Genomic DNA, 16,688 nt, shown 5'->3' with positions numbered 1-16,688 from the left:
AATGAGATGTGATGGTAAATATAATTCTTCAAACTAGATCGTTTTTGTTTCCTTTTTGATATTGAGAGATATAGTTTTCGAAGTCTGAATAGTGATTTTGCCAAATTTATCCCACTTATTATTTATTAATCAGTGCCTTTTTTTTTTAACTAGAAATGCCAATATTAATTTAATTAAAATTAAGGTTAAAATTACCAACTATATGTTATTGTGTTCGAATAATCTCAACAGTGAGTATTTTTCTCCAAAGAAACAGTAATTACATTTAATTTCCTCAAACTATTACTGACTACACAACTATTGTGCACCTAAACAACCTTTACATTTTTAGCAAAAACAAATATGTTGTATATTTAAATTGCAAAATCTACAACATATTTTTACTAATTGGAAGGAAAGCATGATTTTATATCTTAATATATATATATATATATATATATATATTCAAACAAGCTTTCTTTTAGCTCTAGTTCTCATCCCCTTGTGTTGCTGCCCCATATTTTGCTGATGATTGACCTTTCATTGATGAAGATAGCAAAGCTACAGCTTCTCCCACCGTTAAATAAAGCTTATCTACAGTCATCATATCACTGGTTTCCTCTGCCCTTTGTAATTTTTCCATAACTTCTCCAAGAGGATTTACCAACACAAGCTGCAAAAAAATGAATGCCAAATTGTATTTTATCAATCAAAAATAAAAATAAAAATTCTCACACGTGGGAATTATGAAAATTTTGACAACTGGATAAGAAAAACTACCAAATCCTATAACTTACCTCCATTCCCTTCTTTTCAATTGCTTTCTTTAAATCCTTGAAAAGAGAGACTCCAGTTGTGTCTATGGCACTCACAGCTGATTAGATAAATTTATTTTCTTTTAGTTAGTTCCTACTTATATATATATATATATATAAATTTGGATATTGAACGATTCAACAATGTTTTTTGTTTTTTGTTACCTGACATTTCTAGAATCACATATTGAATGCTCAAATATTTTTTCATATCATCTTCAGTCTCAAATTCTTCTATCCATCTCAAAATCCTTTCATTGAGATACATGCTGTTGGCGAAATTGATAGGCGCTTCAATACTTAAAATAAGGAAACCAGGGACTGTCATTGCTTCCTTATAGTGGTGTACATCTCTATATATATCAGTACCTGGTATACTTCCCAAAACCACTGTCCTTGGCCTTGTAACTTGCAGTAAGATCTTGAAAATGGAAATCCCAACCTGTTCAAACCAAAAAAAAAAAAATTCATAGTTTTATATGCTTATAGACCATAACAATCATATTAAAAAATTGCAGGCTTCCAAACAAACAGTTCATTTTGTATTTTTACCGCAATGGCCAAGCCTCCTTGGACAGAGAAAAAAATAACACCCACAAAGGCACATAACATGACAATGAAATCGAATTTGTCAATCTTCCAAATGTTTAAAGCAGCAGGAATGTCAATAAGGCCAACAACAGCTGTGACAATGATCGCTCCCAATACAACATTGGGAGTGTATTGGAAGAGTGGCATGAGGAAGAGAAGCGTGACCATGACAGTCACTGACATTACTATGTTAGACACTGCTGTCTTGGCTCCTGCATTGTGATTCACAGCAGACCTCGAAAATGCACCTATAATAACATTAAAAGAAAGTTTCCTTTAAGAAAATTGTCTGTTTAATTCTGTTTGAAGAAAAAGAATTAAAGTGTTTTTTCTTAGTGGATGTGGAAATTAATTACCTGTAGTAACATAGCATGAAGTTGAAGAGCCAACAATGTTCATTAGCCCAATGGCTATCATCTCCTTGTTCCCATCCACTCTGTACTCCTTCAGAGAAGCAAATGTCCTTCCCACTGCTATTCCTTCCTATTTCAAAGCAATGAAAATATATTGTTAGGATGCTTTTAATAAAAAAAATAAAATCGTAATAAACAAATACAGATTCAAAAATGTCTTGATTTTCAGGTCAGAATGCACTACTTGTGAAGTCATTATTATTTTCATGAAAATTTTCCATGTAATAATTGGGATTAGAATATCAAATCTCTTTGGATATTAATGACCCAACCTACTCATTCTATATCAAAAGACCATTAAAATGGCTGGTTCCTAGGGTATTATAAGGTTGAATTGGAATTCCTTCAAAATATAATCAGGTTAATTTCCTTTTATATTTTCAAAAAAAAAAAAAATTAAAAGAATTCAACAATAGAAACTAAAATAGAATTCTAAAACATCACCGAGATTAATTAGAATATCATCAAAAACTAATTTTCAATGCCTATAATCAAGGTTTTTTTTTTCTTTAAAAAATTGATACTTAAACAAATTAAATTCATTTTTTTTTTTAAGTTTCTTTTGGTTCTAATTTTCAAAAAAAATGAAAAAGGAATTTAAAATTAAAGCTATAGGGATTCCTTAAGGAAAGTTGTTTTCCTATTAAATGAAATGATTTGGTAGATTTATAACCATTAGCTTAATTTGGGTGAGGTCACATGAAATCCATAAATCAAATTGATCATCTTCATTTCATTGAAATTAAGAGAATCCTTGTTCCCCTCAGGTCATGGGTTCAATTTTCTTTTATAAACTTTTATAAGCAAAGGGACAAAAAAAAAAAAAAAAAAAAAAAAAAAAAAAAGGAAAGCCATAAAGATCAATAATTGTATCCCATAATTAACTCGAAATAATACAATAAAGAGAAAAGAAAAAAAAAATTTAATAACTAAAAACATAAATATTTTTTTCTCTTTTTTAATTGTTGTATTTTTATTTTTTTAATATTTATTTAGGTTTCTAATAATAATGAAACATTTGTGTTTTTTTTTTTTTTTTTTTTAAAAACGTATTGATTTATTATACCTAATTACCCAAAAACAAAAAAAAAATTATGTTAAAAAGAAAAATAGTGAAAGGAGAAAAAGAGAAAAATTACAGTGAGGGAAATGATGCCGGTGACAAGGCCGGTCTTGATTGCAAGCCCGAGGTGGCTGCCACGGAAATGCAACATATTCCATGAAGGTGGATTTAATCCCTCTTGCAATTTTCCTATCTGCCAAACATAAACAATAATAATAATAATAGATAGATAGAAAATTCTGAATATATTATTCTAATATTTATGATCCAAAGAAAAATTAATTAAGGACTTACAACACTAATTCCATGGTGTTGAGCTTTGAATGCGAAAACAACGATAGTTGAAAGGATCACACATACAAGGGGAGCTCCAGCTGAGACCCAGAATAACTTCGGTTTTCTTATGCTCTGTATATATCATCAATGGCATCCAAATATAGATTAGTCAAAACTTCATGAATTTTTCATTATTTTTTTTATGTAATTTATATATTTCTGATCAAGAATTTTGTAATTGGTTATATGTTATTAATTTTATTTAATAATTATGTTAATCTAATGATCAAATTGTCATATAATAATATTATTAAATTATTATTTTTTTGGACATAGGATCCGAAAAAAGCTTTTTCCTGTATCAAGCTGTTTGTTTGAATATGTATTTTGAAATAAATTTAAAAGTATCAAAACATATAAATAATAATCATTATCAAAGTATAAAGGGAAAAACAATCTTATTTTTTTTAAGATTAAGAAAAATATTATTTTTTATACATATCACTACGCCCCTCAAATTAGATGAGTTTTATGAAAGCACACAACACAATATTAAGTATACTTTCAAAAAAAAAAAAAATTATTAAGTTTGACCAACGTCCAATTTTCTTGGCAATAACATTTTTCCACATATATAGGTAGGGTGGCATAATCTAAAAGTTCTCAACCATACGATTTACCATCGTATGCATGGTAGAGATAATTGAATTTTATTTATTTTTAATTAACAAGATGATTGAGGTTTAAACCCAATCAATTTAATGTTTCTTCCTTGAGAAAATTCAATAAAATTATTTAGTAGAATATCACACAAGAAAGAACAAGCAAAAAGAATACAATCATGACCCATCTTATTTATCCACCTACATGCATGACAAACAAATATATTACATATAATATGACACATTTTATGCATGCAAAGCATATAACCAAAAATCATAGCATAAGAAAATGTATATCACCCAAATCAATGCCTTTTGTTTACAAAATAAATAAATAAATAAAAATAATAGCGGTTCTTTTTTTCCTATATGATACTGAAGTGCTCATTAACACTAATGATGTGATAAAAAGCATTTTAAATTATAAATTATGCCTTTAGGACAAATCTTATAGATAGATTGATACTGCTTTGATTACAACTTTGGACTTTTGGAGCCCAATGTTATCTGCAATTAGTGAATGTAACAATCATAAATGCCCAAAACTAATATGTGCTGAATTACTAAAATTGCAACATGTACATAAACAGCAGGTGGTTTTATTTTTAATTTCTTACTATTGAGGTAGATAAACACGTTTAAAGTAGCTAAACTTTTTTTAACTTGAAGAATGATCCACTTTTGAATTCTTCCATTTTTTATAAAAGTAATATAAATAAATAATAATTGGGGAGAGAGAGAGAGAAACTCACTAGTTGTCTGGCTAGTAGGAGCAACACAAGGAAGGAGACGCCCATTAGAATAGTTTGCCATGACCACTGCACGAAGGAAAAATTGAAAAATGTCACAAGAAAGTTGTTTTTTGTTATTTTCAATTTTTTGCAGATTAAAAAAAAATCATCTGGATAATGAAAATTAAAACTGGAAGAATAATTTTTTAATTACCTCCTTTCTGGTGTGAAAAACAGAGGTTAAAACAGGAATCAAACCCATTTTTTTGGTGAAGTGGGTGATTCCAAGGAGGCTCTTGAGCTGTTGCAGAGACACTATTATAGCTGCTCCAGCCATAAAACCAATAAGAGTAGCCTTTGAAAGAAAATCAATTATAAAACCAAGCCTGCAAAAAACATTAATGCCAAGGGAGACCAAAAAAAAAAAAAAAAAAAAAACGTCAACTTTCTGTTCTTGGCATTTGAAAAGAGTAGGAAAAAGAAAATGAAGGAAAATCCAAGAGAAAAAAACCTCAACAATCCAAGAGAAGCTTGAATAAAACCAGCAAAAAAAGTTGCTGTAAAAGCCAACTGAAGGAAGAGAAGAGGATCTTTTGTGGGAGACACTTCTTGCGTAAGCATTGATCCAAGTATAAGAGAAGCAATGGAAACAGGTCCTACTGCAAGGTCCCTAGAACTTCCAAGGACAGCATACACTAATGGAGGAACAAAGCTAGAATCTACAATATATTCAGCCAAAAAAAAAACAAAAAAAAATCAATTTCAATTTCAATTTCAATCAAATAGTATATGTCAAATAATAATTACAAAAAAAAAAAAAAAAAGCCAAAAATGAAAAACAGAATTACTCACAGAGACCCACAATGGGAGGTAAATTAGCAAGCTTAGCATAACTTATTCCCTGAAAAAAACAAATAAACAGATCAATTTTTTTTTTTTTAATCATATCAAAAGATATCATTTTCAATCACACATGAAGTTTATGCTATATAGAATATATATATATGTATATATTTATATATGACCTGTGGGATGGCCAAACTGGCAATGGTGAGGCCAGAAACAATATCAGATTTGAAGAGTTTGAGACTATAATTAGGACCCCATTGAAATATAGGAAAAAGATACTGAAGACCAAGTATCCATTTCTTGCTGCAAGGTTGTCCTTTGAATTGGCGCAAAGGGTCATCAGGGAAGAAAGTTTCTTTGAACTTGCTTTTCAGTTTCTGCAAAGAGCTTCTATGTGGTGGAGGAACTACCTGATGATGAACCTCCATAGCTATGTCTACACAGTGATGAGAGTTCATATTATTGTCACTGACATTGTTTGGTGTTTCCATAGCTGAAGCAGTAGCAGCTGAGAAACTACTGGTTTGGCTTATTTTGGTTGAGGAGTCCTCTATTTTATTATGTGACCCTCCACCCATCTCAATCAAATTTCTTCAGGGACCGCTATAAAAGAAAAAACCACAACTTGCTTTTTGCCTTTTGCTAGAGGAAATGAAAGAATATATATCTGAAAAAATAAATGCATAAATAAATAAATAAATAGGGCAAATAGAGACTTTAACAAAGGAGTAAAAATTAATGTCAGAAAGTAAAGAAGGCAAATATTACCTTTTTCAAATGAGGGAGTTATAAGAACATTGAATTGTATAGGTACATAAACCAGTGTGCCATGCAAAACTGAATGCGTTTTTTTTTTTTTTTTGGGATGGGGTTGAAGATGGAATATAGAGAGGAATATTCCGTTGTCTTCCTGAGAAGCTTTCTCTACGGTGCACTTCTCTATATAAATTGTTTTATGAATTTTATGTGGATGAGCATGCATTTTGCGAAGTGTTTAAATACAAGCTCATAGTCATCACAGAGATTGTTTATTTGAGAGGTTAGCGGGGTCGGTGTGTTTTTTTTTTTTTTTTTTTTCTTTTTTTGAACATTAATATTTTTAGGTCGGTATCTTTTTGGAGGTCAAAAAAAAACATCATTTCATGCTAAAGAAATTATTAAACTACTAAGACAAATGTGACCAACTCTATACTGCCACATATCAATGACGTGTCACTATATCATGAGCCTACTCTTTTGCTGATCATCTATGATTATCTTCCTCTGCAATACAAATCTTCTGTGCCTCGAAATGGTTCTGTGAACAATATGTGGAAAAAGTGGTCATAGTTTTGGCATTGGCCAGGAAACGCAGGCCATGCTTTAAGGAAAAGTTTTAGAATAAAATTTCTGCTTTTCTGGTAGTGTTTTTTTTTTTTTTTTTTTTTTCCTTATTTTGTTTATATTTGCGAAATTCTCTTCACGAAAAACATTGAACAGGTCTGCCATACTTAATCTGTCAAGCCATGAGAAATGTGTGGATTTTTCTGAACAAATATTAGGCAAAAAGCTGATGAAAGGTGACCCAGAAACCAGATGGGTTTTGGGCTTTTTGTCTCTTATTTGTTATTTATCAGTTTCTGATTATATAGATTTTGTTTTATGTGTTTTATATGTATCTAATAAAGTTCAAACTTTTTTAGTTAGTATATACAAATCTCCTATTGAGAAATCTTCAAAAGTTTAAAAACCTTGATTAGGATAAGTAAACTTCAATTAAACATCATAAAAATAAGGCTTCAATGGCAAAACAAAGGAAACTAATCTATAAACGTCCCATTACACTATTCACTGGGCTAGCTTGACAGGTGCCTTTAACTACCACACCTAATTTTAAAACATCAAATGAACTTGGGAATTACACTTTCTATTTTGCCCATTATCCAACTACCCCAACCATTTCCTACCTTAAATTTCTAGCTATTCTTGAATCATATATATGCTAATGGTTAGAACCTGAAAAAAAGATAAGGGGTCATAATTTACATAGGTGGAAGATTAAAACAGGTACTTTTTTTTTTAACATTACTAAACTACAAAATCTTGAGAGTTTCTTTTTTAGAGATAGTGAAACTTTTTGGATTTTTTTTTTTTTTTTTATGAAAAAACTTTTCACACAGTTAGAACGTACGAATGATAAGAAGAGAAAAAGAAGACTTGGTAAGGTAAAAAAGCAGAAGGAAAATCATTTGTATTGGACAGGATTGCCAAGGTAAGACATAAAGTAAAAAGTGTCAATGTATAGGACATAAAGTGAAAAAGTGAAATAGTTTTTGGAATAATTTGTTTCTATACATGAAAAAGAGAAGGGAAGGCAAAAAGATAAAATGAAGGAAAAATGATAGGGTTTAAGATGCCTAGTTCGTTCATCTTTTCTTCTGGTTGGAGACATTCGTCTTTTTGTTCTAAAAATTGGGTTACCTTGCCTATTGCTTGAAAAAGTATTACCTGCAAAATATGACTATGATTTGGTTTACCATTTTGGATGCCTTAGCCTTAACAATTACAATCATTCATCATCCTTTTTTTTTTTTTTTTTATAAATTTCAGAAAAGACAAAAACACATACAAATATAAAGCTTAAAATGGGTCACTTGCCTATTGCTATGAAAGTATTACCTGCAAAATAGGACTGATTCGGTTTACCATTTTGGATGCCTTACCAAATTACCATCATTCATCATCCATTTTATAATTTCAAAAAAAGATCAAAAAATTGCAAAAATTAAAGAAAGCCTTACCAATTGCTATAGTTTATAATCACTTTTTTATTATTATTTTCAAAAAAGAAAAAAAAAAAAAAAAGGCGACAAATGGGTCACTTGCCCATTGCAATGAAAGTATTACCTGCAAAATTGGATTGTGATTTGGGTTACCATTTTGGATGCCTTACCAATTACCATTCACCACCCTTTTTCTGTTTCTAAAATCCAAAAACAAAACAAAAAAAACTTCAACTTGCTTGCCACCCAAAAAAAAAAAAGAGAAGAGGGTCAAATGGAGAAAAAAGAGACAAAAATACGTGAGCGGCAGGATTCGAACCTGCGCGGGCAGAGCCCACATGATTTCTAGTCATGCCCGATAACCACTCCGGCACGCCCACCGAATGTTGCTCACGGTCCTCAAAAATATATTTATTTTCTTCTGATCTTGTAAAGAGGATTCGTTTCTACAGCATATAAAAGCCCAAAAAAAAAAAAAAAATTAAACAAAAAGTTTGAGAGGGAGAGATTCTGGCATATGGAAGAGGTCCCACCTGGTATATCTCAAAAGAAATGCATGTTATGGAGGATAGCGCAGAATATTGACATCCCATTGGGGCAACAAACTTTGCAAAAAGAAAGAATTATGACTGCATTAACATGGATTCCAAAACCCATTTCAATAGTCAAGCCAAAAAAACTTTAAAAAAAAAAAAAAAAAAATCAAAGACAAAACACAAGCCAATATGAATATTGTAATTCTGTTTAACAAATTACTTACCAAGATTTGAAATCTTTCTAGGATTAGCTTTGAGACCCCGTTTATACAATGATGCGAAGAATTTGAAACTTTTTACTATTTTATGTGTAAAAATAATAATAATAATAATAATGTCATTTTCAAATTTTGGTATACTATTGACATAAAACTTTCTAACACTGACAAAAACACCAATATCGAATTTTTAGCACCGCACTTTTAATTGAAAAATGCTAATATGGCAATAGTAAAAAAATTTCATCCGCTTATTGGGTTACCATTGGAGGTATATGTTTTTTAAAAATTTAGCAATACCATTTTTTGTGCTAGAGTTGACACCAATATTGACATAGTCAAAACACTTATTGTATATACAAATGGTAAAACACCAATCCTATATTTTAGCATTTTAAGAGCCTTTTAGCATCCCCATTAAGATGATCCAAAATATCCAAAGGTTTTGCTTTTTGCAAATATCTTACACTGTCAAACTGTACTTTTGCGTACTGATTGAAGTTAGATAAAAGAATAATATTAATTAACCATTAGCTTTAGATTTAAGCATCTTTTTGTTTTCCATTTTCAGGCAATAAATTAATTAATTAAAGCAACTTAAAAATTGAGCAATCGGGTTTTAGTTCATTCGGTTTCTATCTGAAACTTAAGCAGCAAATAAAACGTATTTCAATGATGTCTAAATTCTACTTAAGAGTCTTTCTGGCAATGGTTTTTTGGACCCACATCAAGAGCAAATCCAAATCTTTTTTTTTTTTTTTTTTGGTGAATAGAGCAAATCCGAATCAATATAACATGTGTAAGCAAACCGTACCTAAATTCCCGATCAAGTTAAGGAAAAAGGCACCAAAGCATGAGAACTTCTGACTACATGTTATTGCAAAGGTCAATAATTGCTTTTTTCCAATGCTTAATTTTTGGATTTATATGAAAGTGAGGTTCTTAATCGAGTAGTGCTTAAGAACTGTGATCAAAATTTTCTCCTCCCGTATTTCTTTCTTGTAATGATGGGTTTTTTGACCCTTTTATTTTCCCCAAAGCTAATTGTCAACAACTCAGTAATCATCCATCCATTTATCAATATCTCCATGAACAGAAAGAAAGATGTCACAAATAATGTATGGATCTAAATCATCCTGATCGAGATTCTCCAAAGAGAATATTTCTGAAAGGCAATTAGAATCTGCATGGAAGTATATGTGCCATAAAAAAAAAATTAAAAATTAAGAATTAAAAATTAAAAAAAGAAAGCTAAAATTGTGCTGGTTTTTCTTTTTCCCCCCGAAAGTTGTGATGGTCCTAAAGCCAAACAATCAAAAGCTGCTTTATTGGGAACCTTCTGAACCGCAAAGGTGTAGCCAATGCCATATATTGTTATTGAGGTTATCACAAAGTTCTGGTTCACTGAATGGATAAAAAATGTGGTCCTTAGAATGTCAACCATGTTTCTAAAAGTTGTCAGCCAATTCACCTTTTTCTTCTTTGGTATAAAACAAAGAGTTAGTGGAGAGAAAGAACAACCACGAATTTAAACATAGCTTTTTCTATCTATCATCCTTGATTGATTTACCCTTCAGCTAGTCTGTCACGACTCTGCTTGATTTGTATATATGCAATTCATTTTTCTGCAAAATGTAGCACTAAAAAAAAGTTGTTGCGACGAAAGTTTTTGCCAGGTGGTTGTCCATTTCATGATCATCACGGAATATTAGATTTCGAATATGCATATATGAATCAAATTTGTTAAGTTGACATTTTTACCATATAAGATTCCTAGCCTACTATATATGTTAAGAAATATATCTCTATTTTTAAAAGTTTAAATTTATATAGTCGATGGAAAATGATTTAATAAGCAAATTGACAAAGATATTGTATGTTTTGTGTAAGGAAAATTTATATTTAGCACATGTACTGTTCCATGAGGAAGTCAAATAAGAAAGTTATATGATTGCACACCACAAGACTAATCATAAAGAAGAAATTTGTCAAAATTTTCAAAGAAAGTTATAGACTTTAATCAAGCACACACACACACACCTTTTTCTATAGGCAATATCTTAAAAAAATATATAGAGATGTGTGCATGAAATTATGTTCGTATATAAGAGTAGCAGACTACATCCATTGTGGAAGCATGTAGAGTTTGATCATAAGGAAATTCACCACAAACGCTCCAAACAAAAGCCATGTGTAATCAAGATCCAAAAAGGTTTTCAATTATTGGAGTGGTGGGGTAGATCTCCTCTGTCCCAATCCAATTGTTGAAAGCATTTAGATTATCAGATCATTACAAATATGGACGACAAAAATTTGTAGCATATGTGATGTAACTTGTCAATTCAAGGCCCCCCCCACCAAAAAAAAAAAAAGAGTTTTGTTAAAAATGCTTCATGAATTTCCATATCAAATGGGTAAATGATAAGTGCAGAAACTATTTTAAGAATGGGGAAAATGTGGGTAGGAATCTCAAAACTAAAAATCTTATTGCTTCCCTCATATCTATAGCTGATCACACTTGTCACACTTCAAGGTTAATAATTGTTTAACTTACAAATTCTGTTTTGAATCATGAGAATTTTAAATTTTCAAAAATAAGTCAAATAGTTGAGTTTTCCTTGCCATAAAAGGATATGTAAGTTGGAGCTCTAGCTAATTATAAGACTTGTCTATTTTTATATAAGAATTTGATGCAAACTATCTAAACTGTTATAGATAGATGAAAATGTTGTATCCTTAGTTTTCTTCTTTCAGTTCTTGTTCAACCAATAATTGAATTTCAGATCATTTGAAAAAGAATTAATTAATTTCATCCGACCAATAGGACAAGATTGAAAATAAAAAAATAAAAAAAGATTTAAATTCATAAAAAGAAAAATGAGATAGGATGATATGATAAATGCAAATAAATGCTAAAGGTAGTTGTCACATTCTTAAATAGATTTTTAATTTTAAATCATTAATTGGTATTTCTATCATAACATTAAATTGTTTATTATAAATTGGAAGATAGTTTATCAGAAAATAATTATATATTTATATTATAATACTTTAAAGAAAAAAAACTCGTTCATGAAAAAAATAAAAATCATAAAAAAGCACCCTTTGAACAATTATTCTAGCATATACAAAGAATAAAAGAAGAAAGGACATGCTGATATTTTGCTAACATATATAATATTTACAAACAATTAAAAAAATAAAATTGCATTGTTATAATCAATTGAAAATACTAACACATAATATAACCAGATAATCATAATAATTACATAATTGGATACAACTAACACATAAATTGATATGAACACGACTTGTTAACACATACTATCAATCTCTAATTCACTTAGCGAAAAAAACAAAACAAAAACAAAAACAAAAAACGTATTCTATACAATGCAAATTTCTTAAAGGCCACTGATCCATCTTCATCTTCTAGACAATCTAAATAACAGCCCAAGCATTCAAACCATGGAGACCACTGATCCATCTTCATCTTCTAGATAATCTATATAACAGCCCAAGTATTCAAACTATGGAAGCCCGAGCAATACAATTGGCCCAACTTACCTCTATCAATCAAACAAACAGGGCGATTCATCATCAGGCCCATACTCAACTCTTTCCCCTCAAGGAAGAATATACCCCATAAACCCTAAAAACCCTAGAGCCTAGAACCTTCCATCATCATCCGGAACTCGATTTTTCTCCCAAGTAAGGCAATAACAACAAAACCCCCCACTCACTTCCTTTTAAAAGGACTGACCTACTTTATCTTCTTCCCTAATCGCACCTCAAAACAAAAAGAAAAACCCTAAGTTACATTCAGAGCTGAGAAATGGCGGCGAAGCGTCTGATTCCGACTCTCAACAGAATTCTGATTGAGAAAATTGTCCCACCATCCAAAACAACCGCCGGAGTTCTCCTCCCTGAATCCTCCACCAAGGTAAATGTCTTCTTTTTTATTTTTTACTTTTGTTTTCCTATTATATCTCTTTGAGTATCTGATTTCTTTTCCTTGTGTTGGGTCTACGCTGGCGATTGGAATTTGATGGTGATGATATGTGGGGGTGGGTGGTTTCGTTTTGATGTAGCTCAACTCAGGAAAGGTGGTTGCTGTGGGACCTGGAGCACGGGATAAATCTGGAAATGTGATACCAGTGTGTGTTAAAGAAGGTGATACAGTTCTTTTGCCCGAGTATGGAGGTACCCAAGTCAAGCTTGGTGACAAAGAGTATGTTCCTTTTGCTTTTAATTTTATTTTATTATTAGAATTTTATTTTCCTTTTTTTGGGTTTTCTGAGTTGGGATTTTGGTATCTTTGGTGGGTTTGGTTTTGTGCAGGTTTCATTTGTACAGGGATGAGGATATTTTGGGAAAATTGGTTGAATGATAGCTAGGAATCCAAATTTTCAAAAGGTTGTTCAAGATTCTGGGTTTTGGGGGATTTTAGTTAGGAAAGATTTAATGTTGGTTTTTGCTATGGAAATGTGTTTTTTTATTTTGCTTATCTCTATGAGAAGTAGCATATAGATGCAATTGGTCCAATGACTCCTTTCCGTGGAATAATTTGTGAGAGCATTAGGATGCAATGTTAGACTTTGGAAGGCATTTGCTGTTTTGTTTTTCTGAAATTAATTTTTGTCAAATGCAATCTCAAGACACTCTTCTTGTTAGCTGGTTATATATATATATATATATATATATAACGTTTGACCGTATACTTTGTGTACACCTACATCCAAATGTTTTTTAACCGTTTTGTTTTGATTGTATACTTTGTGTACACCTACAAAGCAAAATTGATGGTTTTTTTTCAAAGAAACATGATTTTGGATGTAGTACATCTATTTTGAATCCGGTTCATATGCGGATATGGCATGGTTCATTTGTGGATATGTCCATGCTGTAGAATTATTTTATATATATACATTGCTGCTGATTCTGGTAGGGCTCTCATAAAAAGTGTTATTGAAAATCCAGATAAAATAACCATAATTTTCTTACACTATTATTAGTTATGAATAACTGATGACGCTATGAATTAAAATTCAAGTTTTTGTTTGTTACTTGTCAATAACGTTCTTTAATTGTTAAATTGTATTCAACTAATTCAGGGTAACAAAATTATTTGTAAATAAATAGTTTAAAATAAAACCTAACAGGCATATTTGTAGTTCTATTATTTTTCTTCATAATTCAGAGTTATCCAAATAAACAAGAAAAGGTAATAGGAAATCTGTCTTTCATCGTCATTTTCTGCTATAGCGGTGGGATACATCATAGAATAAGCATTCGTGTTCATTATAACAAAGGATAGATAAGATTTCTTTTTCTTTTTTTTTTGGCTCAAAGAGGGATAGGTATTATACTATATAGCGTACTTTATCCTAATTTTTTCAAGTTAGTAATGCCTCATACATCCATATTCACAAATTTGTGAATTGAGGTTGGGAATTGTTGTATTGTAATGATTAAAAAAAGGAGAAAAAAAAAAAAAAAAAAAAGCAATGCAATGAGATTGATAGAGAAAAAAAAAAAATATATATATATATATATATATATATATATATATATATCTATATATGAAAGCTATGATTAACTACTATAAGCATTAAGGTAGTTTACGGTTTCCTCTCAGAATAACTCAGAGCTTAAATCCTTCATCTTCACTAAGGCCTTTTTTTATAACTAACAAAAGTATATATAATTAAATTCTACCAAATGTTCCTATTGAATTACTTATATATTATACATATTACGTGAAAATAAGACAAGGTTAAAAAAATTTGATTGATTTTACAATTATCTCATTGTTTTTGTGGTAAGTATTTATTTCACACGGCCTGGCAGCGATATGAAAGCGGAAGGGGATAGATTTCTGGCACAATGGTTTATTATTGGTTTATGATGTTGTAAAATGCTTTAAGTTTGGTTTTTTGTGTTCATAATTGTGTTCAATCGCAATCAAATTGTATGTCAAATCACATAAAATTGCCTCAGTTATATTAATTGCAAAATATGTATTATATGCAAGGCATTTGTGCTCCAAATTCTAATCATAATTAATTTGTCTTTGGCATTTCGTCATATATGTCACTTTGATCCAAATCTTTCCGTGTCACGTGGTCCACTTTTCTTAACTCTTTTTGTTTTCTTATAAGTATTTTCACGCCCAAAAAGTACAGAAATGTCAATTATATAGTTCGTAACACAGACTTTCTTTAAAAAATAAATAAATAAATAAATAAATAAATAAATAACTCAATGAAAGTTTCTCCCTTCTTGCACTATTTATTTACCTTTTTTGTTTTCATAATTCTTGATGTGGTGTAAATGTTTTTTTCTATTTGACTTTCTACTATGATCGATCGTAATAAGAAAGGGTGCCATTAACAATTCATATATATGTATGTAAACTATTAATTTTGACGCTTTAATGTTTCAAAAAAATTACAAAATCATTTATCAAATTTTTTTTTTGAACAGAATACTTTCTTTTTCGTACACAAACTTTTTTATTTTTTTGGCTTTTAAACTTTTCATGGCCAAACTTATTCTATTTGGAGACATCATTTATTATTTTCATGCTTTCACATAGATAACTAATAGGATAAATTATTCATAAAAAATAAAAAATAATAATAACAATAATAATAGGATAAATAATACAAATTTTCTATCTGATTTCAATTTTTTTTTTTTTTTTTAGATATACATCTTTCATTTTTTCTTTTTAAATTGCATACATTCTCTTTGTAGTTTTGATTTTCTATAACGTATGCCTATTTTCTTGGTCATATTTTAAAATTTGATGGTTATAAGTTATATTTTCGATAATGACAAAAATACTCTTAATTGGGGTTTGTATGATTTGCCCTTATTTAACATGTACAAATAAACAATTTTTTAAACTAAATAATTTTAAGTATTATTTTTGTCAAAAAGGGGCGTTTTATGGTTTATTTTAATTTTTTGACAAATAAATTTATTTATGAAATAACTTTAATGGAGATGGAATAATTATTTTTTACTTTTCATATTTTACTTTAAGATATTTTTGTTATTGTAAATATATATATATATATATATATATATATGTTAACAACCATATTACAATATTTGACTAAGAGAATAGGCGTTTGTGAAAATTAAAAAAAAAAGATTAAAAAAAAAATTGAAGCTATAAAAATGAGTTTTTTTTTTTAAATAGACAAAAAAAAAAAAAGAGTGTGTGCAATATTTAAAGACAGAAGGAAATACACGAAAAAAAAAAAAAAAGTGATTATAGGGGAAGGTTGTACAGTTTACGTAACTGGTTATCAAGTTATTATTTATTAAACTTTTCGGTGACAAACTATGTGACTATATGTTATATATTCATAACTCACTGAGTTTCATTTCACTTTTGTACATGTGTTCTATTAATTTTTCAATCACTAACACATCGTATATCATTTGATATTTAATAGTTGAAATTAATAAAATAATTTAATGACTTACATTAAGATTTGAGATTGAGACTGGTGGCATTTTAGAAATTTGCTGGTCTCTTGGGCCGAGCTGAGCTGACCAATAAGGTCCACGTCCATCACTGCGTGGATTTAGAGAGCTACAGGCTACGGAAGGTTCCACCTATGGAATCTGTCTAGAGCTAGCTGGCTTTTTGATGTGACGTTGATAAATAAACTTGCCTCACACGTAACGGCGTCTAAGGAAAAATTAAGTTTTATTATTATTATTTCTTATTGTAAAGCTATATACAAATATGAATAATATCTAAAAATGATATGAAT

At 29.8% G+C, this 16,688-nt stretch overlaps 2 protein-coding genes and 1 non-coding gene across 4 annotated transcripts; 1 reads left to right on the top strand and 2 right to left on the bottom strand.

The window, feature by feature from the left end:
- Positions 1–300: 300 nt before the first annotated feature.
- On the bottom strand, positions 301–6,402 carry LOC107429308 (probable sulfate transporter 3.3). 2 transcript variants are annotated; one of them, XM_048463264.2, is made up of 13 exons: positions 6,148–6,402; positions 5,556–6,046; positions 5,383–5,431; positions 5,042–5,249; positions 4,745–4,916; positions 4,552–4,617; positions 3,156–3,269; positions 2,938–3,054; positions 1,742–1,868; positions 1,347–1,633; positions 960–1,236; positions 777–853; positions 301–652 (listed from the first exon to the last, which is right to left on the bottom strand). In XM_048463264.2, the coding sequence occupies exons 2-13, from the start codon at positions 5,955–5,957 to the stop codon at positions 467–469; spliced, it is 2,082 nt and encodes a 693-aa protein (XP_048319221.1). In that variant the 5' UTR covers positions 5,958–6,046; positions 6,148–6,402; the 3' UTR covers positions 301–466. The 2 variants fall into 2 exon arrangements, with proteins under 2 accessions (XP_048319221.1, XP_048319222.1); XM_048463265.2 differs by having other exon boundaries at positions 5,556–5,982.
- Positions 6,403–8,439: 2,037 nt separating this feature from the next.
- TRNAS-AGA (transfer RNA serine (anticodon AGA)) lies at positions 8,440–8,521 on the bottom strand. The gene has a single exon. It is a non-coding gene; the product is annotated as a tRNA-Ser (tRNA).
- Positions 8,522–12,562: 4,041 nt separating this feature from the next.
- LOC107429328 (10 kDa chaperonin, mitochondrial) lies at positions 12,563–13,568 on the top strand. The gene is made up of 3 exons (XM_048462125.2): positions 12,563–12,838; positions 12,987–13,126; positions 13,237–13,568. Exons 1-3 carry the CDS (start codon positions 12,731–12,733, stop codon positions 13,283–13,285), a joined length of 297 nt encoding a protein of 98 aa, XP_048318082.1. The 5' UTR covers positions 12,563–12,730; the 3' UTR covers positions 13,286–13,568.
- Positions 13,569–16,688: the final 3,120 nt, after the last annotated feature.

The sequence above is a fragment of the Ziziphus jujuba genome, chromosome 12 (genome assembly GCF_031755915.1).
Source record: "Ziziphus jujuba cultivar Dongzao chromosome 12, ASM3175591v1".
Classification (NCBI taxonomy): Eukaryota; Viridiplantae; Streptophyta; class Magnoliopsida; order Rosales; family Rhamnaceae; genus Ziziphus; species Ziziphus jujuba.
Note: the sequence above shows the minus strand (reverse complement) of the source record. Positions and strands in the feature narration are given on the sequence as shown.

What these genes read in the sequence shown, in the direction of transcription:
- LOC107429308 (XM_048463264.2), bottom strand. Translation starts at nt 5,957, where the DNA reads ATGGGTGGAGGGTCACATAATAAAATAGAGGACTCCTCAACCAAAATA. An exon ending in ACCTCCCATTGTGGGTCTCT is followed by an intron (nt 5,250 to 5,382) that starts GTGAGTAATTCT and finishes AATATATTGTAG; the next exon opens with ATTCTAGCTTTGTTCCTCCA. An exon ending in TTGAAAAGAAGGGAATGGAG is followed by an intron (nt 653 to 776) that starts GTAAGTTATAGG and finishes ATTTTTTTGCAG; the next exon opens with CTTGTGTTGGTAAATCCTCT.
- LOC107429328 (XM_048462125.2), top strand. Translation starts at nt 12,731, where the DNA reads ATGGCGGCGAAGCGTCTGATTCCGACTCTCAACAGAATTCTGATTGAG. An exon ending in TCCCTGAATCCTCCACCAAG is followed by an intron (nt 12,839 to 12,986) that starts GTAAATGTCTTC and finishes GTTTTGATGTAG; the next exon opens with CTCAACTCAGGAAAGGTGGT. An exon ending in GTCAAGCTTGGTGACAAAGA is followed by an intron (nt 13,127 to 13,236) that starts GTATGTTCCTTT and finishes GGTTTTGTGCAG; the next exon opens with GTTTCATTTGTACAGGGATG.